Consider the following 16,542-nt stretch of genomic DNA (forward strand, 5'->3'; position numbering starts at 1 on the left):
TCCCCTCCTGGGTCACTGATAGGATTTCAGCAGGGAGATCCAAGCAGCAGCAAGCAGGAAAACCCCACCCCATCTTTCTTCCCCCAACCCCACAACCGCACAACTTGCTGACCCCGGAGTTTGGGACTGGGAAGGGAGGGAGACCCCAGAGCGTGAGCAGGAATCCCAGTTATGGATCCATGAGTTCCCCTCTCAGAGTTCCTCCGTCACGTGCCTGCCCTGCTGTCCCCAGAGCTGCGGGGGATTGGAGAGGGAGAGAATTGTTTGGTAATGCTGGCAGGGCTGGGCCAGGAGGGACAACTGGGAGACACCGCTCCTTGTTCTGGGTGAATCTGGGGACAGAATTATACGCAGTTGTTACGCCCTCTCTTTCCCTGGTCCAGAGGGAAGGACTGTAGGGAAGGTCTTTGGGTGATTGAACCCTTGGACTGCTTGCTTGCTTGCTTGGAGCCCATGTCAGGTTACCTTCTCAAAGGAGTAGAAGCCATCAGAGAGATTAGGAGATAAAGGAGCATATCAACACATGCAGGGGGAGGGAAGTCACCTTTAATAAGGTGGGGCTCACCAAAAGTTAAGGTGTGGGCAATAGCCGGGCACCCAGAGGAAGAGGATCCTGGCCAAGACCTCTGCCTACCCCAGATGCCACCTGCTTCCTAGAGAGAAGTGACTTTGAAGTGGGTCAGGCATGCATGCTGGGGGAGAGGGGCTGCCTCCTCAGAGTTCCCAGCACCCTAGGGATGTGTGGTACAGCACCCAAAGGAAGGTTTCCTGTGGACAAACACTCCTGAAGCCTCTTGTCCAGCTCCTGCCTGCTGCAGAGAGAAAATGGTTACTTGGCTCTTTCCCTTCTAGGATTTTTTTTTTTTTTTTTTGACCAGTGATTGAGCCACATCCCCAACCCTTTATTATGTTTGTTTGTTTGTTTGTTTGTTCGTTTGTTTGTTTTCTTTTTAAATTTGATACAGAGTCTTGCTAAATTTATTAGGGCTTTGCTAAGTTGCTGAGGCTGGCTTTGAACTTGCAATCCTTCTGCTTCAGCCTCCTGAGTTGTGTGCATTACAGGTGTGCACCACTGCACCTGGCCCTTTCTGGGCTTTTGAAACCAAGATTCACAATTGCCTTCCTAAACTCACTGCACCACAGCCTTTCTTGCTCTGAGATCTTCTATGGCTCCCTTAGCATGTCACATAAAGTGCTCATTTCCCCTTGGCATTTAAGGACCATCTGGATAGTTTATTGCTACCACTGCCCTCCTGTAAACCAGGAAATTTGTGATCACTTCCATTTTGTGCTTTTTAAAGCTCAACACACTTCATTCCTCCTCCAGGGCCATCCCAGCCCACACTAATCTTGTCTTGACATTCCCCCTGCAAGGACCATCAGTCCCCTTCCCAAGACTCTCAGCATATCCACATCTCTAAATGGTGCTCATTTGTTCAGCAAACACCCACCGAGCAGAAGTAGTGACATCCCCCACCTAGTCACTAGTCAACTCCTCGTCACTTTGATGACCCTTATCAAATGTCCTTTCCAGGCCAAATGCCTGATCTCCTCAAGCTCTGTCAAGTACTTTCTCCTGCACTTCCTGTAGTTCCTGAGCTTCCTGCCATTTATAGCACCAATCATATAGGGTGTGACTACTGGTTGCTTATCAGTTTCTCACTCTAGCATGAGCTCTGTGAGGGCAGGACCAGATGGGGCTGGGGATTGAGCAGGTGGTCTGTGCCTGGTGAAAGAATGGGGTTGAGCATGTGTTCTGTCCTTGCCATCTGGAGGACTGGGCCATCCCCTCTGGGCCTCAGTACCCCTCTTGCAAATTGAATAGATGTAACCCAGAACCAAGTGATGCATGGTCGGGTGGGAAGTGCTGCTCGTGGAAAGACCCACCTGAGATTCACATAGCAGAAAAAGCCAACAGTCTGGATAAGGAGAAAGAACAGGAAGATGCCGGGCCGCAGACACGTGAAGGATCCTGGGCACCAGCCAGGTGGGCGAGGGGGCTTGACTGCTGCTTTCTGAAAGGGGAAAGTCTGAGGTCCTAGATCAGCTTCTAACCCAGAAGGAGGGAGGGTACCTGGAATCTGCTGTACTTGAGCCCTGTTTATCTCCCCAGGTTTGGGGCATACTGGCTCTCATCCGGGGAATCTGGAGGAGGGGCAGTATGCGAAGTTTCCTCCCCCACCCCTTCTCTGATGGCTCCATCTATGGGAAAATCTGGGAAGACCTGGATCCTGAGATCATCAGAAGGCCAAAGGCTTAAGAGATCAGATAGAAGAAGTGGAGAACAAAGACAAGGTGAGAGTGAGGACAAGGGAAAGAGCAAGAAGGGACAGGGGCACAGCAAAGAGAGCCTCTACCATTAAACTCAGAATGATCTTGGGCACAGCCCACCCCATTTCCCTTCTGGTGGTTGAGGAGGTTGGACTAGGGGGTCTCCAGGGCTCTGCTGGTGCTGAGAGTCTGTGGGACTCCCCAGAAAGCAGAGAGGGTTTGGGAGATGAAATTGGTATACCCACACGCCTGTATGCATGCCCTCCTGGGAGGGAGGTCAGAGGCAGGATACACCTGGGACTGGAGAAGTGTTGGAAGAAGGGTGACAGAGACTAGACCTCAGGACTGGGGCCCCCATGCTACCCACTACTTTTCCTTTACCACTGAGTCCCGAAGGCTCTTATGCAGGAGGCTCACGATCTGGTCCAGCTCTAAGAAATGATGTTTGGTGCCCATGGGCAGATAGAAGACCTGGGCTCCTGAGGCCATGTGGGCAGCTGCATTCCTGGTGTGTATGTGTGGAGTAGAAACCAAGGGAGATGATGAATTACCCCTTCTGGTTGTACCCAAGTTTCCTAATTATTTCCATAATTCTCAGGGCAGTGCCTGGGTGGGGAATAGGCCCCATTCATAGGGGCTCTTCTTGGGGGCTGGTCTTTTCACTCCAAACCTTTTGCCTAGATCTTGAGGTAGTTCTCGCTCAGACAAGATCTCCCTAAAGCCATCTTTCTCAACCTGAGGCTCCTTGGGCTCCTCCTTTCACCTCCAGACCCCAGGGAATTTAGCTTCTCTCCCTCTTTTCTTGTACCACCCCAGGTATCTGGATGTGGGGTGAGGGAAGCAGGCTTTAGATAGAGCATCCATGGCATCCAGGTGGTCTCCCCACTTTTAGGAGTATATGGGTATCTCCACAGGCCTGAGTGCCCCAGACAGGATGCTGGGAGGGGCGGAGGGGGGCAAAAATGAACTCAGGACTGTCTCACCCACTGGCCTGATCTTAGCTGTGCTCCCTCCAAGAATATCCATCAGAACCTTTGTTCCTTCCATAAACTATCACTGGAGGAAAGCTCAGATTTACTAACTCTCCCAGGGGTGGGAATGCCTCATGGTGTCCTTCATGGTGGGCTTCTCCCAGGATAGTTGTTTTTAAACTAGGATTTTCAAAACTTGAAACTTCATTCAATTAAATTGAGGTCGATTCAGCAAACCTAACTTCACCTCCAGCCCCTCTCATTGCCAAACTCTGTGCTGGGTGTTCAGAAAGTAATGAAAGGAAGGAAGGACCCAGAGAGGAACTGCAAAGTTGGTAGAGGGGCTTCTCTTCCCTCCTTCCAGCTCCTCCCTCACTCTGTCCCTTACCTCATCTCTTGCAGGGCCTGGAGCAAAGTCTGCTGTCCATAGAGCAGGGTGCTGATCTTGGCAGAGTCCTGCCGGAGGGCCAGCCTCTTATCTAGGGTCCAGGACACAACTGTCCTCCCCTCAAAGCCCACCTTCCCCAGGAATACTGCAGCTCTCCTCCTTCCAGAGGCCTTACCAGTTTACCAGGGCTCATTTGGGGTTACCTGACTGCTGTCCACCTGGGCTTCTGAAGTCTTCCCTCCTGATCTCAAACCCCTTCTCCCTAAAGGTACTTGTTTCCTCCAATAGGGTCATCCCTGGACTTTCTCAAGCTCCTTCCATTTCTAAAAATGGTTCTTCCTCTCTAAAGTTTAGCCCAGTCCTCTCTTCCCACCCTTATCCCAGGGTATGACCTAAGCTGGGGGCCAGTGCTGGTTAACATCCAGTGCTTGGGTCCCTGTCCTGCAGAGTGACCAGGAGAGGTGGCTGCCCTTCTTGGGGGTGAACAGAGTCTTTCAGGAAGGGTCCAGGAACTGGAGGTAGGATCAGAGGGGACTGGCCTTAGAGTGTGGACCCCCTCCCCTCTGTCCCACTCCAGCAACCCAGCCTAAGCTGCTGTGGCTTGAGGACACAAGATTAAAATCTTGAGCCTTTATAACCCAGCAAAGCCTGCAAGTGCTGCTGGCCTCCTCTTCTCTGCATCTAATGCCGCCGGCTGGGTTTAGCTCTCAGGTCCCCCAGGCTGGGCAGTGCCTTGGGGTATGACTCCCCGGGGGAGGAACCAGGAGGGACAGTGAAGGTGAAAGGAGGGTTCCCATGCAACTGAGCATTAATCAAGCCCCAGGCAAGTCACCGTGAAGCTACATGCTAATTATCACCTCGTCTATTTCTGTCATTGGTCTATAGACCCCGAACCAAATTCCTGGAATCTCCTGTCCCCAGCCCCAGCTCTGTGGTTTTATAGGCTTTTGCTTATGTAGAGATGTCCCAGTGCATGTTGGCCTGCCCCACCCTGTGACCTGCCGTCTTTAACCCCAGCCCTCCCGACTGTAGCTCTTTCCCTCTTTCGGGACCACAGGTGGAGACTGGGATGCCCAAGGGGCCACTCACCCAGCCTCCATTAGGCCTGGCCTGGCCTAGGGACCCCAGCTGCTTCTTCCATTGCATCTTAGCCTGGGCCAACTGCTCAGAGAGAGCCTGGAGGTTCTGTAGGATCTGGCTGTGTCTGCCCAGTGTCTCCTCCAGGTCAAAGAGCCTTTCTCCTGGGGATAAGGGCAGAGCTGGGTGGGTAGCCATTGGGGTGGGGAAAGGACCCTACCTAGGGGAACTTCTTGAAGAGCATCAAAGGATGTGCCTGATGCCTCCAAGACTCTCCCTTGGAGAATATGTCTGGGTGGTGGGGTTAGGATAGGACACATGGGCCCAGGTTCAGCTTAGCTATGGCTTCCTCAGACCTCCTTTTCCCCATTGGTTAAAGGACTCCTGGTTCTAAGGACATAGGATCCTGACACTCAAATGGGTCACTGCCCCACCTGCTCACTCACTGGATCCCTACCCTCTTCCTGGGCTTTTGAGTTTGGCTGTGGTATTATGTCCACCCTGGTGCCCAGGGCCAGCCTGGCCTGCAGCTGTTCCAGCTGCCTTGTCAGGCGGAGCTGCTCCATCTCCAGGAAGGGCTGAGCAGGAACCTGAGGAGGAAAACAAGAGATTAAACCCCAAACCTATGGGAGATCCAAAAGTGAGGGGAGCCTTCCCACAGGACCCCCATGAGCCCAGCTTCCCTCCTTGACCAAATATTCACCCCAGCCTGGGGGGTTCTTCGCTCAGCCATCAAGCCCTGCAGTTTCCAGCCCTCTGAGCTCTGCCTCCACCTCCTGCCCTCGCTGCTGCAACCTCAGGCCTGTGTACCCACAGCTCCTCTAAGCTCGTCTCCTCCAGGCGGCCTTCCCTGACCCCCTGGCTAGCTCACACCCCTCCTCGTGCTCCCACAGCCCTGGTGCCTTTTGAAAGCCAGCACGGATCACCCTGAGCTCTCATATCACACCTTATCCCCACCCACCAGCCTGGGAGGTCTGGAGGACAGAGACCCCCCAGCAATGCCCAGCTCAAGGCCTGTCCTGAGTTGAACTCAGAGAACAGGTGAGGATAAGTGCCGAAATTGCGAGTCTAAGGGCACCATGACATGGGCAGAAGCCTCTGGGGAGGGGAGGGTCCCTGGGCTGCCTCTCAGAGGCAGGCCAGGGCTGATATCACCTCTGGACCCGGCTCGCTCAGGCTGAAAGTCAGAAATGACAGGACATCATGGTCATCTGGAAGAGGGATAGATGAAGGTGACATAAAATCCCTCCGCCCGGCAGCCTGCTCATTCAGGCCTCACTCTGCCCTCAGGCTCCGTTACATCCCAGGGAGGCAAGAGATCCGGGTGACTGGGCAGCTTTGTCTTGCTCACTTCATAAAAAAGGTGTGAGGGTCAGACAAGCAGATGGGCTGTGAGGGTGAACCGTACACAGCTGGGCCCCTGTGAGTGGGAATACTGGACAATCCCAAAGCATCCTGGGCTGGAGCCATGGCAGCAGACCAAGGGACACCCTCAGATCCCAGAGCTTTTGGCAGCAGCAGCCATGCAGAGGCTGCTTCCCCAGCATGGCTCTGACCACATCGCTGTCCTCCTCAGAAACCTTCCAGGGCTCCCCAGTGCCCAGTCTAAAGACCAAAGTCCTGCTGGGTCCTCCTGGTGTCTCAGGAGGCTAAGGCAGGAGGATCATGCGATCAAAGCCAGTCTCAGCAATTTAGCAAGACCCTAAGCAACTTAGCAAAACCCTGTCTAAATAAAATTCAAAAAAGGACTGGGGATGTGGCTCAGGGGTTAAGTGCCTCTGGGTTCAATTCCCTGTACCAAAATAATAAAATAAAGACCAGAGTCCTGCCATTCAAGGACTCCCATGCTCTAATTGCAGCCTGCTTTCCAGCCACAGACCCCTCATGGACTCCCCATTGCATCACATCCCTCTGCTCTATTTCCCTAAATGTCCCCTGTAGCTATCCTCCTTTTACCTGCCCCATTGCATGGTGGGGGTGGGCACAATACTGGAATAAGAGCTTCTCATGTTTTATCCCATTTGAGAGTTTCAGTAACCCTGCAAGGCAGATGTGACCTCCAGATGGTAATGGAGGCCCAGAGAGGGCTCGTGACTTGCCGAGGTCACATGGTGAGGAAGTGGTTGACCCCACACAGCTCTTTAGAAGGTATGCTAAGGATGATTCATCACACACAGTCCCGGGCCCTGTGACAGGGGCTGGGGCTCCATGGTAGAGCATGTCCCTAGCACTGGCAAGGCCCTGGGTTCGACCCCAGCATTACACACAGAAAACGAACCTATCCCTCTGCTCTCACCTGCCCAGTGGGGTCCTCACCTGCCAGGGTGCTGGTGGCTGCAGAGATCCCAAAGAAGCCTCCAGGGGCCAACAGCACGGACCCCACATCAACACAGACTTCATCTGGGTCACTGGGAGTGAGGCCAGTGCTCAAGGATACCTGAAGGGCACGAGGGCATGAGCTTCCTCCAGTTCCCTGCCCCAGCAGTAGGGAATCATCCCCACCTCTGACTCTGGCTACCCTGGTCCTGAAGGAGGGTAGACAGCCACAGGGCTTGGGATCTAAATGACATGAAGGTGACCTGCACTCTGGTTTCCTGTGAACACTTATGTGCTTGTTCTCTGGGCAACTGTTAGGATTCTATAAATGGGTGGAGGATCCCACATGGGATGTGCCAGGAACCCCACATGAGTGGCAGGGACCCTGTGTGGTATCACAGTCATGCATCTGTTGGAGCCACGGGTACCCCCACACAGCAACTCTAACTTGGAGCCCTGTAATCTGTCAGCAAAGGACCCCTGTAAGCAGGAGGGTGACTCACACGCAGCCTCTGCCCCCAGTAGGTGATCCGTGTTCTGATGGGATATGGCCGGTTCCGGAAGTCCCGGTGACAGGAGCCCAGTACCCGGTGGCTGACTCCATCCCTGTGAGAGCTGGAATCTAGCCAGGCCACATAAGACCCTAGGCCTAACCAACGAGGGCACTCCAGTAGTCACTCTGCCAAGGTTTGTGTTGACTCCCCCCTCCCCAGTGGGTGAGCTGGTAGGAGGCGTGTCCTTGTTGTCTAGCTTGAGTCTCCCTTGCTGTACTCTGCCTCCTTAGGAGAAGAAAGAGGGATAGGAAAGCAGGTTCCACCTGGCAGAATGTTGGGACTTGGAGTTTACGGAAGGAGTCAGGGGCCTCCCTGTGGCCCTTCTCCAGAGGGCCAGAGGCTTGGACCAACTGTGGGGTTTCTGACCTTTGTCCCCCCAACCCATTACCTCACCCATTGTCCCATGACTCTGGGGATGCTTTTCCCCCCTCTCTTCTACAAAGGCTCGGACCAAGCAGGACAGATAGCATGGGGCATGTCCTAATGACCAAGGACAATATGACCAGCTCACCTCCCCACAGGGGTGACACAACAGGCTTTGGGGAGTTAGGAGAAGAGTGATGAGCCCTGAGTTTCTCGGGGCACACGGGTGCACAGACACTGTGGGCAGCTCATACCAGAGCATGTCATTGTCACCTTCATAGGAGAGGGAAGCAGCACAGAGCTGGGGAGAAGGAGCCCCAGAACAGCTCCCTGGGTCTGCACTCCCAGCTGTGTGACCTTGGGCAAGTTACCTCACCTCCCCATACCCTGGCGTTCCTGTCAGTAAAATGAAGAGGATAATTGCAAGTACCTCATAACAATGCTATGAGGATAACTAAGAATGAATGTCAAGTGCTTGGGCACTCTGCCTGGCGTACAGTAAGCTCAGCTCCATAAATGTAAGCAATTATTCTAATTGTTATGAGCTGATGTTTGCTAAGAGACACCGACAAACCGGCCCAGCCACTGAGGAGGCAGCTGGGCCACGGAGGCCAGCGGGCCACGTCATTGGGGAGAAAGGGAAGACTCAGCTGGTGCAGGGAAGGGTGTGGACCCTCCGTGGGCCAGTCAGTACTCCAGTCTTAGCTCTGCACACAGCTGTGTGACCTCAATAAGTCATTTCACCTCTCTGGGCCTCTGTGTCCTTACCTAACAGTCCCCACTTATCAAGGGGGTTGGCGACTAGGGATTTCACCTGGGATTATTGGGTTGAATGACTTGAGAACTCTGTGGGGCAGTTCCCAGAAAGAGCAAGTACTCTGGTTCTGGGACCACTGGAGGCACAGCTGAGACCCCATGGGAGGAGTCCCAGGACGCAGCCATGGGCTAAGTGAGAGAGTCAGCATGGTGGCAGCTCTGGGGAGTGGGGCTGCCTGGGGCAGGGGCACAGGAGGACAGTGTGGGTGATGGCTGAGCCCTCCCAGCCCAGGGGTGGGGGCAGGTTAGTCCCTACAGCCTCTTACCCAATTGACTCATAAGGGACGTCCCCGTCGCTGGCCAGAACACGGATGGCAGGGCTGTTCTGCATGGGAGTGACAGCCTGAGCCGCGGGTGCAGGAAGGAGGGTGAGGGCATGGGCAGGAAGGAGGGTGAGGGCATGGGCAGGCAGGAGGTGGTTACTCACCTGGGTATCCTCGGCCGAGGAGTCAAAGAAGATCCCGATGCCATCCCATGATGCCAGTCCCCCAAAGACAGAGCCAACTTGGCCCCTGTCCTGGGTATACCATACAGCCTGCAGGTCCCCAGACCCTCAGCTCAGGGTCTCTGAAGGACACTGGAACCCAGGACTCATTACCTTCCTCCCCAGTTCGCCCCTCCATTAGGCCTGGGTGGTAGCTACTCACCATACCCCGGGCTCCCCGGTGGCCCGGCCCAGTCACCCTCATCTGCATCTCCACCTCCCAAGCAGGGAAGAGGACAGAAGTCTTGCTCCACACGGCGCCATTCTGGTTCCGCATGGATGGCACTAGCCGCACTTCCTCCAGGCCCAGGATGGTGTCTGTGGAGCAGGGAAGCTCAAGGGCCTGGGCCTGCTACTGTCTCATCCCCCAGCTTTCTGTATTATTGACTGGAGCCAGACCCTGGCAGGAGAAGGAGGTCACACCACGACCTGCCATTAAATCAGGGGCCCATTGGACCAATGCAGGAGCCAAATGAAGAAGGGGGAACCACAACCCAGCACAGAAGGAGGGGATGGTGCCCAGGGTGGGAAAACTACCTGTGTTCTCACTTCAGCCTCGCTGCGAGCCTGTGTCGTCTGTTTCCATGAGACCCCATTACACAGATGAGAAAACTGAGGCTCAGAAAAGTTAAGGAACTAAGCAGATTGGAATTCAGTTTGATCTGACTTCAAAGTACAAGATTTTACCACCATGAGAGAGACTTGTGTTGTCAGATGAGGAAATGAAGGACTCGTGAGATCAGGGGGACAGCCTGAAACCACAGAGCACGGGAGAGCACCTTGTGAGAGAGTAGCCACGAGAGGCTCAGGATGGCAGACTGTGGAAGCTCAGAGGACACTCCAGTGTGGCTGAATGGGGCTTCAGTGTGTGGTGGGGGAGACCTGGTTCCTTCCAAGATGAGGAAGATTGAAAGCAGGAGGGGTGGGTAGAGGTGGGTGCTGGCCCTCAGGACAGTGAGGGTGGGAGCAGGATGGAGCTAGTGTGAGAATCGTCCCTGGGGCTAGTGGGGACCTATAGGACAGGAGAGCTCAAAAAGGAGAGAAACTGAGGTAGACTTGGTAAGAACTAGGGGGAAGGGAAGTCAGAGGTCCCGCTCCAGCTGTCTCCCCCGCCCTCTGGCCTGCCAGCCTGGAACCTGGCCCAAGGCCCAAACCCTGCCAGGACTTTCCAAGGGCTGCTAATCCAGCCTGTTTGCTCTGCAAAGGCCAGGGATGGGGGGCAGGGAGGTGCAGACGCCTCAAGGCTGCAAGTCCCAGGGCCCCTGGAAGCTGCCGCCGCCTCGAAGTGACTTGGAGGAGACGAGGGTTGTCTGCTATCTACTACACTTACGTGCTCAGCCTTCTGTGGAGTGTCTGTGGACCTTGTCCTAGACCATGGGCTCCTTGAGCCTGATTGGGCTGAACATGGAGGAGCGTGGGAGTAGGAGTTCCATAAAAGGTGAATGAATGAATGAAGAAGCCACAAGCATAATACTGGGTGATCTCAGAAAATGTGCCTCTGTTCCCTTACATAATCTGTGTCACCCCAGACTTGGCAAGACCCAGAGCAGAGAGCATTGTACCAACCCTACCATCCTGACCCTGAGGTAGGGCCTGGATTGATGCTGAGACAAAGAACCCGCTCCTTTGTTTACCTCTTATGCCTCTGTGAGGAAGACTGGAACAAAGACCCTACCAGCAGGCTTTATCATCTTGAAGGGCCTCAGTCAGCAATTGTGCCATTTTCCAGAACTTATATCTCATAGACAGAAATACATAGCCATCTGCTTGCTGTCTTTGCTTTGCCTGCCAGGAAACTATGAACTAAATCTATGGCTAAACAGACCTTGTATGTTTTGGAAACAAGCCACATTCCTAAACTTATTTCCTGCCCCATTCTCACTGTGTCTTTCTTACTTATTCCTAAATTAAGCTCATTTGTATTTTATAGTTCTTAGTCATCACAAACCTTTTTGAGAACAAAATCAGGTAGAAGACAGACTCTTTGTAACAGTCCTGGGTTTGGAAGGCCCTACATACAGACCTGTGGGGTAAGATGTTCTCAGGTTTGCTTCCATCCCCAACACACATACAAGGAAGGGCTGGTGCTTGCTCTGGCAAAATAGTTGGACATGAAGATGTGTACCCCAGGTAGCTCCCCAGTTCTTGTGGACAGTCATGACCCAGCGGGATGAATCCTAGACAGAATAAGCTTGTGCTGGTCCAAGGTGCTTTGTTTCTCTGTGTCTTGGACTTAAGAATATGAGTGTGCGTGCGCATGTGTGTGTGTGTGTGTGTGTGTGTGTGTTTACAGTTCCAAGAGGCAAAGGAAGATGAGGGGTCTAAGGAGAGACAAGAGAGTAGTTATACAGTAGAGACGGCAAAGAGGAGAAACAGGCTGGTGGGTAGGGATAGAATTACGGCAGGTAGAGCAGGAAACTAGCCTGGGAGGGGTCTGGGGTCCCGGCACTGTCTACCCCAGCCTGGCCCCAGCCTGGTCCCACCCTGGACAGAAGCATTGGCAGACACACTCCCCACCTAGTTCCAGCTCTCCAGCACTCCCAGGGATCCCGGGTGTGGCTGCTCCCCACCTCTTCCTCACCTCCATGATGGCTCCAGAAGGGTATTCCAACCCCAGGCAATGCCAGCCTTGGGCCTTTGAAGCTGAGCTTGTACTCAAACCTGCGCCAAGGGGGTTGGCCCCCCTCAGAGCTGTGGAGGACCAGGAGCAGGAACAGGAGAAGGTAGAGCAAACGAACTGAATCATGGACCCTCAGCATCATGAAGGGAGCCAGTGTCCGGGTGCCAGGGTGGATGATGGCTGGAAGGCCAGGGAGGGGCTCCTGGACCAAGGCCAGGTAGGGTGGAGCTGGGGACTGGCCAGGACCTGGGTTTTGGCACTGTCTTCTTCCTCCCTCCCCAACAGAGACATCCTGTTCCTTCTAAGCCTGATCTCAGGTCCCAGCCCTCCTTCACCTCCAGCCTGTGGAGGAGATGACCTCTCGCCAACCTGAGCTCTGCCCCTGCTCCCTTGGCTGGGACCATATTTTCACCTTCCTTCTGCCCCAGCAGCTGGTGGAAAGGGTTGCTCAGGGATGCAGGAGGACAAGCCCTACCTTTCAGCAGCCTGGCCTGTCCTCCCTGTTGGGGCAGGACTATCCTCTGCATCCTGCCCCTTTTTTTGGGGGGGGATACAGGGGATTGAATTTAGGGGCCCCAGCCTCCTGAGCTGTTGGGATTACAGGTGTGGGCCACTGTGTCGAACCTGCATCCTGCCTATTTAATTGCACATGGATGTCTTGACTCTCTGGCCATCCATCCATCACCTTCCCACACTCCTCCTCAGCCTCCCCTAACCTCCTCTTTAGCTGCACTGCTCAGCTCTCTCCTGAATTTCTGAAAACTCACCCTGCCCAACACCCTGGTGTCTTCGACAATTACATGAACAAAGAAAGGAAGTCTTCAGGGATGGGGTTGTGGCTCAGTGGTAGAGCACTTGTCTGGCACGTGTGGGGCACTGGGTTTGATTCTCAGCACCGTATATAAATAAATAAATAATATAAAGGTTAAAAAAAAAAGGGAGTCTTCAGAGACTGAGTAAATAAATGCAATGTATAGATAGACCTTGTTTGAAGCCTAATTTTAATCTACCAAATGGAAAAAAAAAACAAAACAATTGAGAAAATTTGGACAATGGAAGTTTGATTATTAAGCAATTATCATTAAATTTTGGAGAAATATTGTGCTTTTTTTTTTTTTTTTTTTTTACGTTACTGGGGATTGAACCAAGGGGTACTTAACTACTGAGCCATATCTCCAGCCATTTTTATTTTTTATTTTTTGAGACAGGACCTTGCTAAGTTGCTGCTTTGAATTTGTGATCCTCCTGCCCCGGACTCCTGAGTTGCTGAGATTACAGGCATGCATCACTGTAGTGGGCTGTGCTTATGTTTTTTAAATACCATATGTCTCAGCCAGACCTTGTGGTGCACACCTATAATCCCAGCTTCTTAGGAGGCTGAGGCAAAAGGAGTCCAGAGAGTCAACCTGGGCAACTTAGATCCTATCTCAATATAAAAAGAAAAATGAAAAGGGCTGGGGCTTAGCATGCATGAGGCCCTGGGTTCAGTTCCCAGCACTAAAAAAAAGTATTTTATCTTTCAGAGAAACATACTAAAGGTTTATGAATGGATTCATATAATGTGTGATTTGCTCCAAGATATTCCAGAATCTGAGAAGAGCAGATGGAGTGTAGACAACACAGAACTGACCTTGAGTTAACTGTTGAAGTTAAATGATAGGAATTTGGGGTTTATTATACTGTTCTATTTTCTACTTATTTTTTTGTGGTGCTGCTGATGGAACCCAGGCCCTCACAAATGCTGAGGGTACACTCTACCACTGAGCTACACCCCCAGCCTATTTTTTTGTTTCACTATTTCTGTGATAAAAAAAATTTTTTTTAAAGGTAAGGAAACCTTATACTTTGAGTATTTTGTTCAAATAAAGGCTGATTTTCCAGAGTCATTCATTAGCCAAGCATTCTGGATAGCTGAAGTCTTTCTTTGTTTCTTCCTTTCCCTTTGTGGCACTGGGGACTGAACCCGGGACCTTGGGCATACTAGGCAGTGCTCTACCTCTACCACCGAGCCACATCCCTGGCCCATTTTACTTTGAGTCAGGGTCTAAGTGGCTTAGGCTGGCTTCAAACTTGTGATCCTCCTGCCTTAGTCTTCTGAGCAGTTAAGAACCATAATTTGTTTTTTCTTCAATGCTGGGGATGGGACCCAGGGCTACACATGTGCTAGACATGCACTGCACATCTGAGCTGCCTCTGCAGCGCTGGATAGCTGAAGTTTTGCTGGGTTTTGTAAGTGCCCAGTAGCACTCAGTTCCTAAAGCTCTAGAAATTAACTGAAGTCATGGTTGTAAACGGACAGTTTCAGGATGTGCTAAAAGAAGCCCTTTCTCAACACTAAGCCCTCAACACCTTTGCTTGCTCTCTCCCCCTGGCCTTCACAGTCAACCAAGTTTTGGAAATGTGGATCCTGACCCGTCCTTTCTTCCTGGTCCTCACTCCATCTTTCCAGCCCCTGCCCTGTGCTCTATAAGAATTGCTCTAGCAAGGCCTGAGCAATGGGGCCTGATGTCTGGACCTAGTGGGCTCTTCTCAACCCAACCTCTGCAATATTCAGGGTTGCCCGTGTCCCCCACCCCAACATCTCTATGTTGGTGAGGCCTCCCTTTCCTGTGCTCTGAGGCCCCTGCCTTGCTCACCTGCTTCTCCCCTGCCTGGGTTGCTCCCTTAGCTGTTTTTTCCCAGCCCCCTAAATTGGGGCTCCTCAGGGCTCCTTTCCTTCCTCATTCTCCATATGCTCCCTGGCCCAGCTTATCTAGACCCACAGCTTCCAGCACTTCACTGTATTCTTGATTCCTAAATCCCTACTAGCAGTGCAGCCTCTCTCCCTGGAGCAACTGGCCCTGAAAGAATGTCTCTCTGTCTCTCTGCAGGGGATATCTCTGCTTGATTGTCACTAAGACTCTCCCAATATCATGTCCAAACTGAATTTCTCTTCATTAGCCCCTACCCAGCCTCCTCTGGGTCTCACCCCTCATCAGTCCAAAAGGTAAAAGGAATTCCCCCAGATCCTTCCTGCCTCATCCCCTTAAGTTTGCTCTTGCCATGCTTAGACTGTGTCACCATGTCCCTCAATTTCTCTGAGCCTGAGTTTCCTTGTTTGTAATGTGGGGACAGTAACAGTATATACCAGAGTTGGGTACAGTGGGGCACACTTATAATCCCAGCAGCTCAAGAGACTGAGGCAAGAGGATCACAAGTTCTAAGCCATTCTCAGCAACTTAGCAAGGCCCTAAGCAATTAGTGAGACTCCTTCTCAAGATAAAAAAAATTTTAAAAGTACTGGGGATGTGGCTCAGTGTTTAAGTGCACCTGGGTTCAATCTCTGGTACCAAAAAAAAAAAAAAAAAAAAAAATAATAGTGTATGCCTCCAAGGGTTTCTAGAGAGTTCCAGGAGGTAATACAAACCAAGACCTGGCAGAATGAGTGCTCAGCTCAGTAAAATGCCAGCTGAGCCTGTAACCCTAGCAACTCAGGAGGCTAAGGCAGGAGAATCCCAAGTTCAAGGTCAATCTTGGTAATTTAGCAAGACCCTATCTCAAAATAAAAAAATAAAAAGGGCTGGGGTCCACGTGTGGTAGCGACAACTGTAATCCCAGCTACTGGGGAGGCTGAGGCAGGAGGATCACAAGTTCAAGAGCAGCCCCCAAAATTTAGTGAGGCCCTAAGCAACTTAGTGAGAACCTGTCTTAGAATAAAACAGGCAGGAAATGTAGCTCAGTGGAAAAGTGCCCTGGGTTCAATCCCTAATACGACACATACACACACACACATACACACACGAAAAAAAAAAGCCAGCTGGATTTACCTTCCTCTCTACACTGTTTCTGCAGCCCAGGCCACCACTAATCACCCTCCAACCTTGCTGCAGCCTCCCTACCGTTTTCATCTCCACCTACAACCTGGACCTCCTCCAGGTCAGTGTCATCTTCCTAAAATGCAGATCTGATCACATCATTCCTCTGTCCTAAAGCCTTCAACAGCTCCTCATCATCTTTGCATGGAGTCGAGCCCCTCTTTTGACCTGCTAAGCCAAGTGGGGTCTGGACCCTGCTTCAGCCTCACTCGCTCCCAAACCACACCCTTTGGCACCTGAGCCCACTTACACTGAAGCACCTCACCAGCTTTGCCCCAAGCACCGCCCTTCTTTTGCCAGGAATGCCTTTGCTGTCCCTGCCTGCCCTCCCAGTGTCCGAGAAGCTGCCTGGCACCTCCCATTGCTTGTCTCACTAGCTGGTGCTGGTATCAGGGAGCAGGTATCACCCCACCAGATTTCTGGGCACCAAGTTGAGAGTCTGGAGAAGAGGGCTCCCCAATTTGTCCATGAGCTCCTAAAGATGTCCACTCACCTACAAGGAGCCAGCAGCCAGCACAGAGCAGAAGGGAGATGAGAAAGAGGGCCAACCTAGTAAATGAGACTGTGTGTGTGTGGTTGAAAAAGGACTAATGAATGAATGGGGACATGCTATCAGGTGGAAGAAGAATGGGAACATTCAGCTGCTGGGCCTGCTTTCACTCAGGACCCCATCAGCTGGGCCCTACCCCTTCACACAGGCACTGTTACAGGGTTCCGGGCCCTAGTTGACTTGAACTAGCTAATGAGAGCTCTGAAAATCTCCACCCACCCCCATTTAGTGAAGTCAGTTGGTAGGCTGAAACTGGCCATGGAGAGAATACTCATCCC

At 52.3% G+C, this 16,542-nt stretch overlaps 1 protein-coding gene across 1 annotated transcript; it reads right to left on the minus strand.

The window, feature by feature from the left end:
• Positions 1–539: 539 nt before the first annotated feature.
• Lman1l (lectin, mannose binding 1 like) lies at positions 540–12,002 on the minus strand. Its single transcript, XM_047539274.1, has 13 exons — positions 11,822–12,002; positions 9,404–9,558; positions 9,184–9,291; positions 9,023–9,081; positions 7,527–7,629; positions 7,024–7,144; positions 5,863–5,918; positions 5,165–5,297; positions 4,720–4,871; positions 3,631–3,698; positions 2,653–2,776; positions 1,888–2,015; positions 540–809 (listed from the first exon to the last, which is right to left on the minus strand). The coding sequence occupies exons 1-13, from the start codon at positions 12,000–12,002 to the stop codon at positions 680–682; spliced, it is 1,518 nt and encodes a 505-aa protein (XP_047395230.1). The 3' UTR covers positions 540–679.
• Between the last annotated feature and the right edge of the window lie 4,540 nt (positions 12,003–16,542).

Source organism: Sciurus carolinensis, chromosome 2 (assembly GCF_902686445.1).
Source record: "Sciurus carolinensis chromosome 2, mSciCar1.2, whole genome shotgun sequence".
Classification (NCBI taxonomy): Eukaryota; Metazoa; Chordata; class Mammalia; order Rodentia; family Sciuridae; genus Sciurus; species Sciurus carolinensis.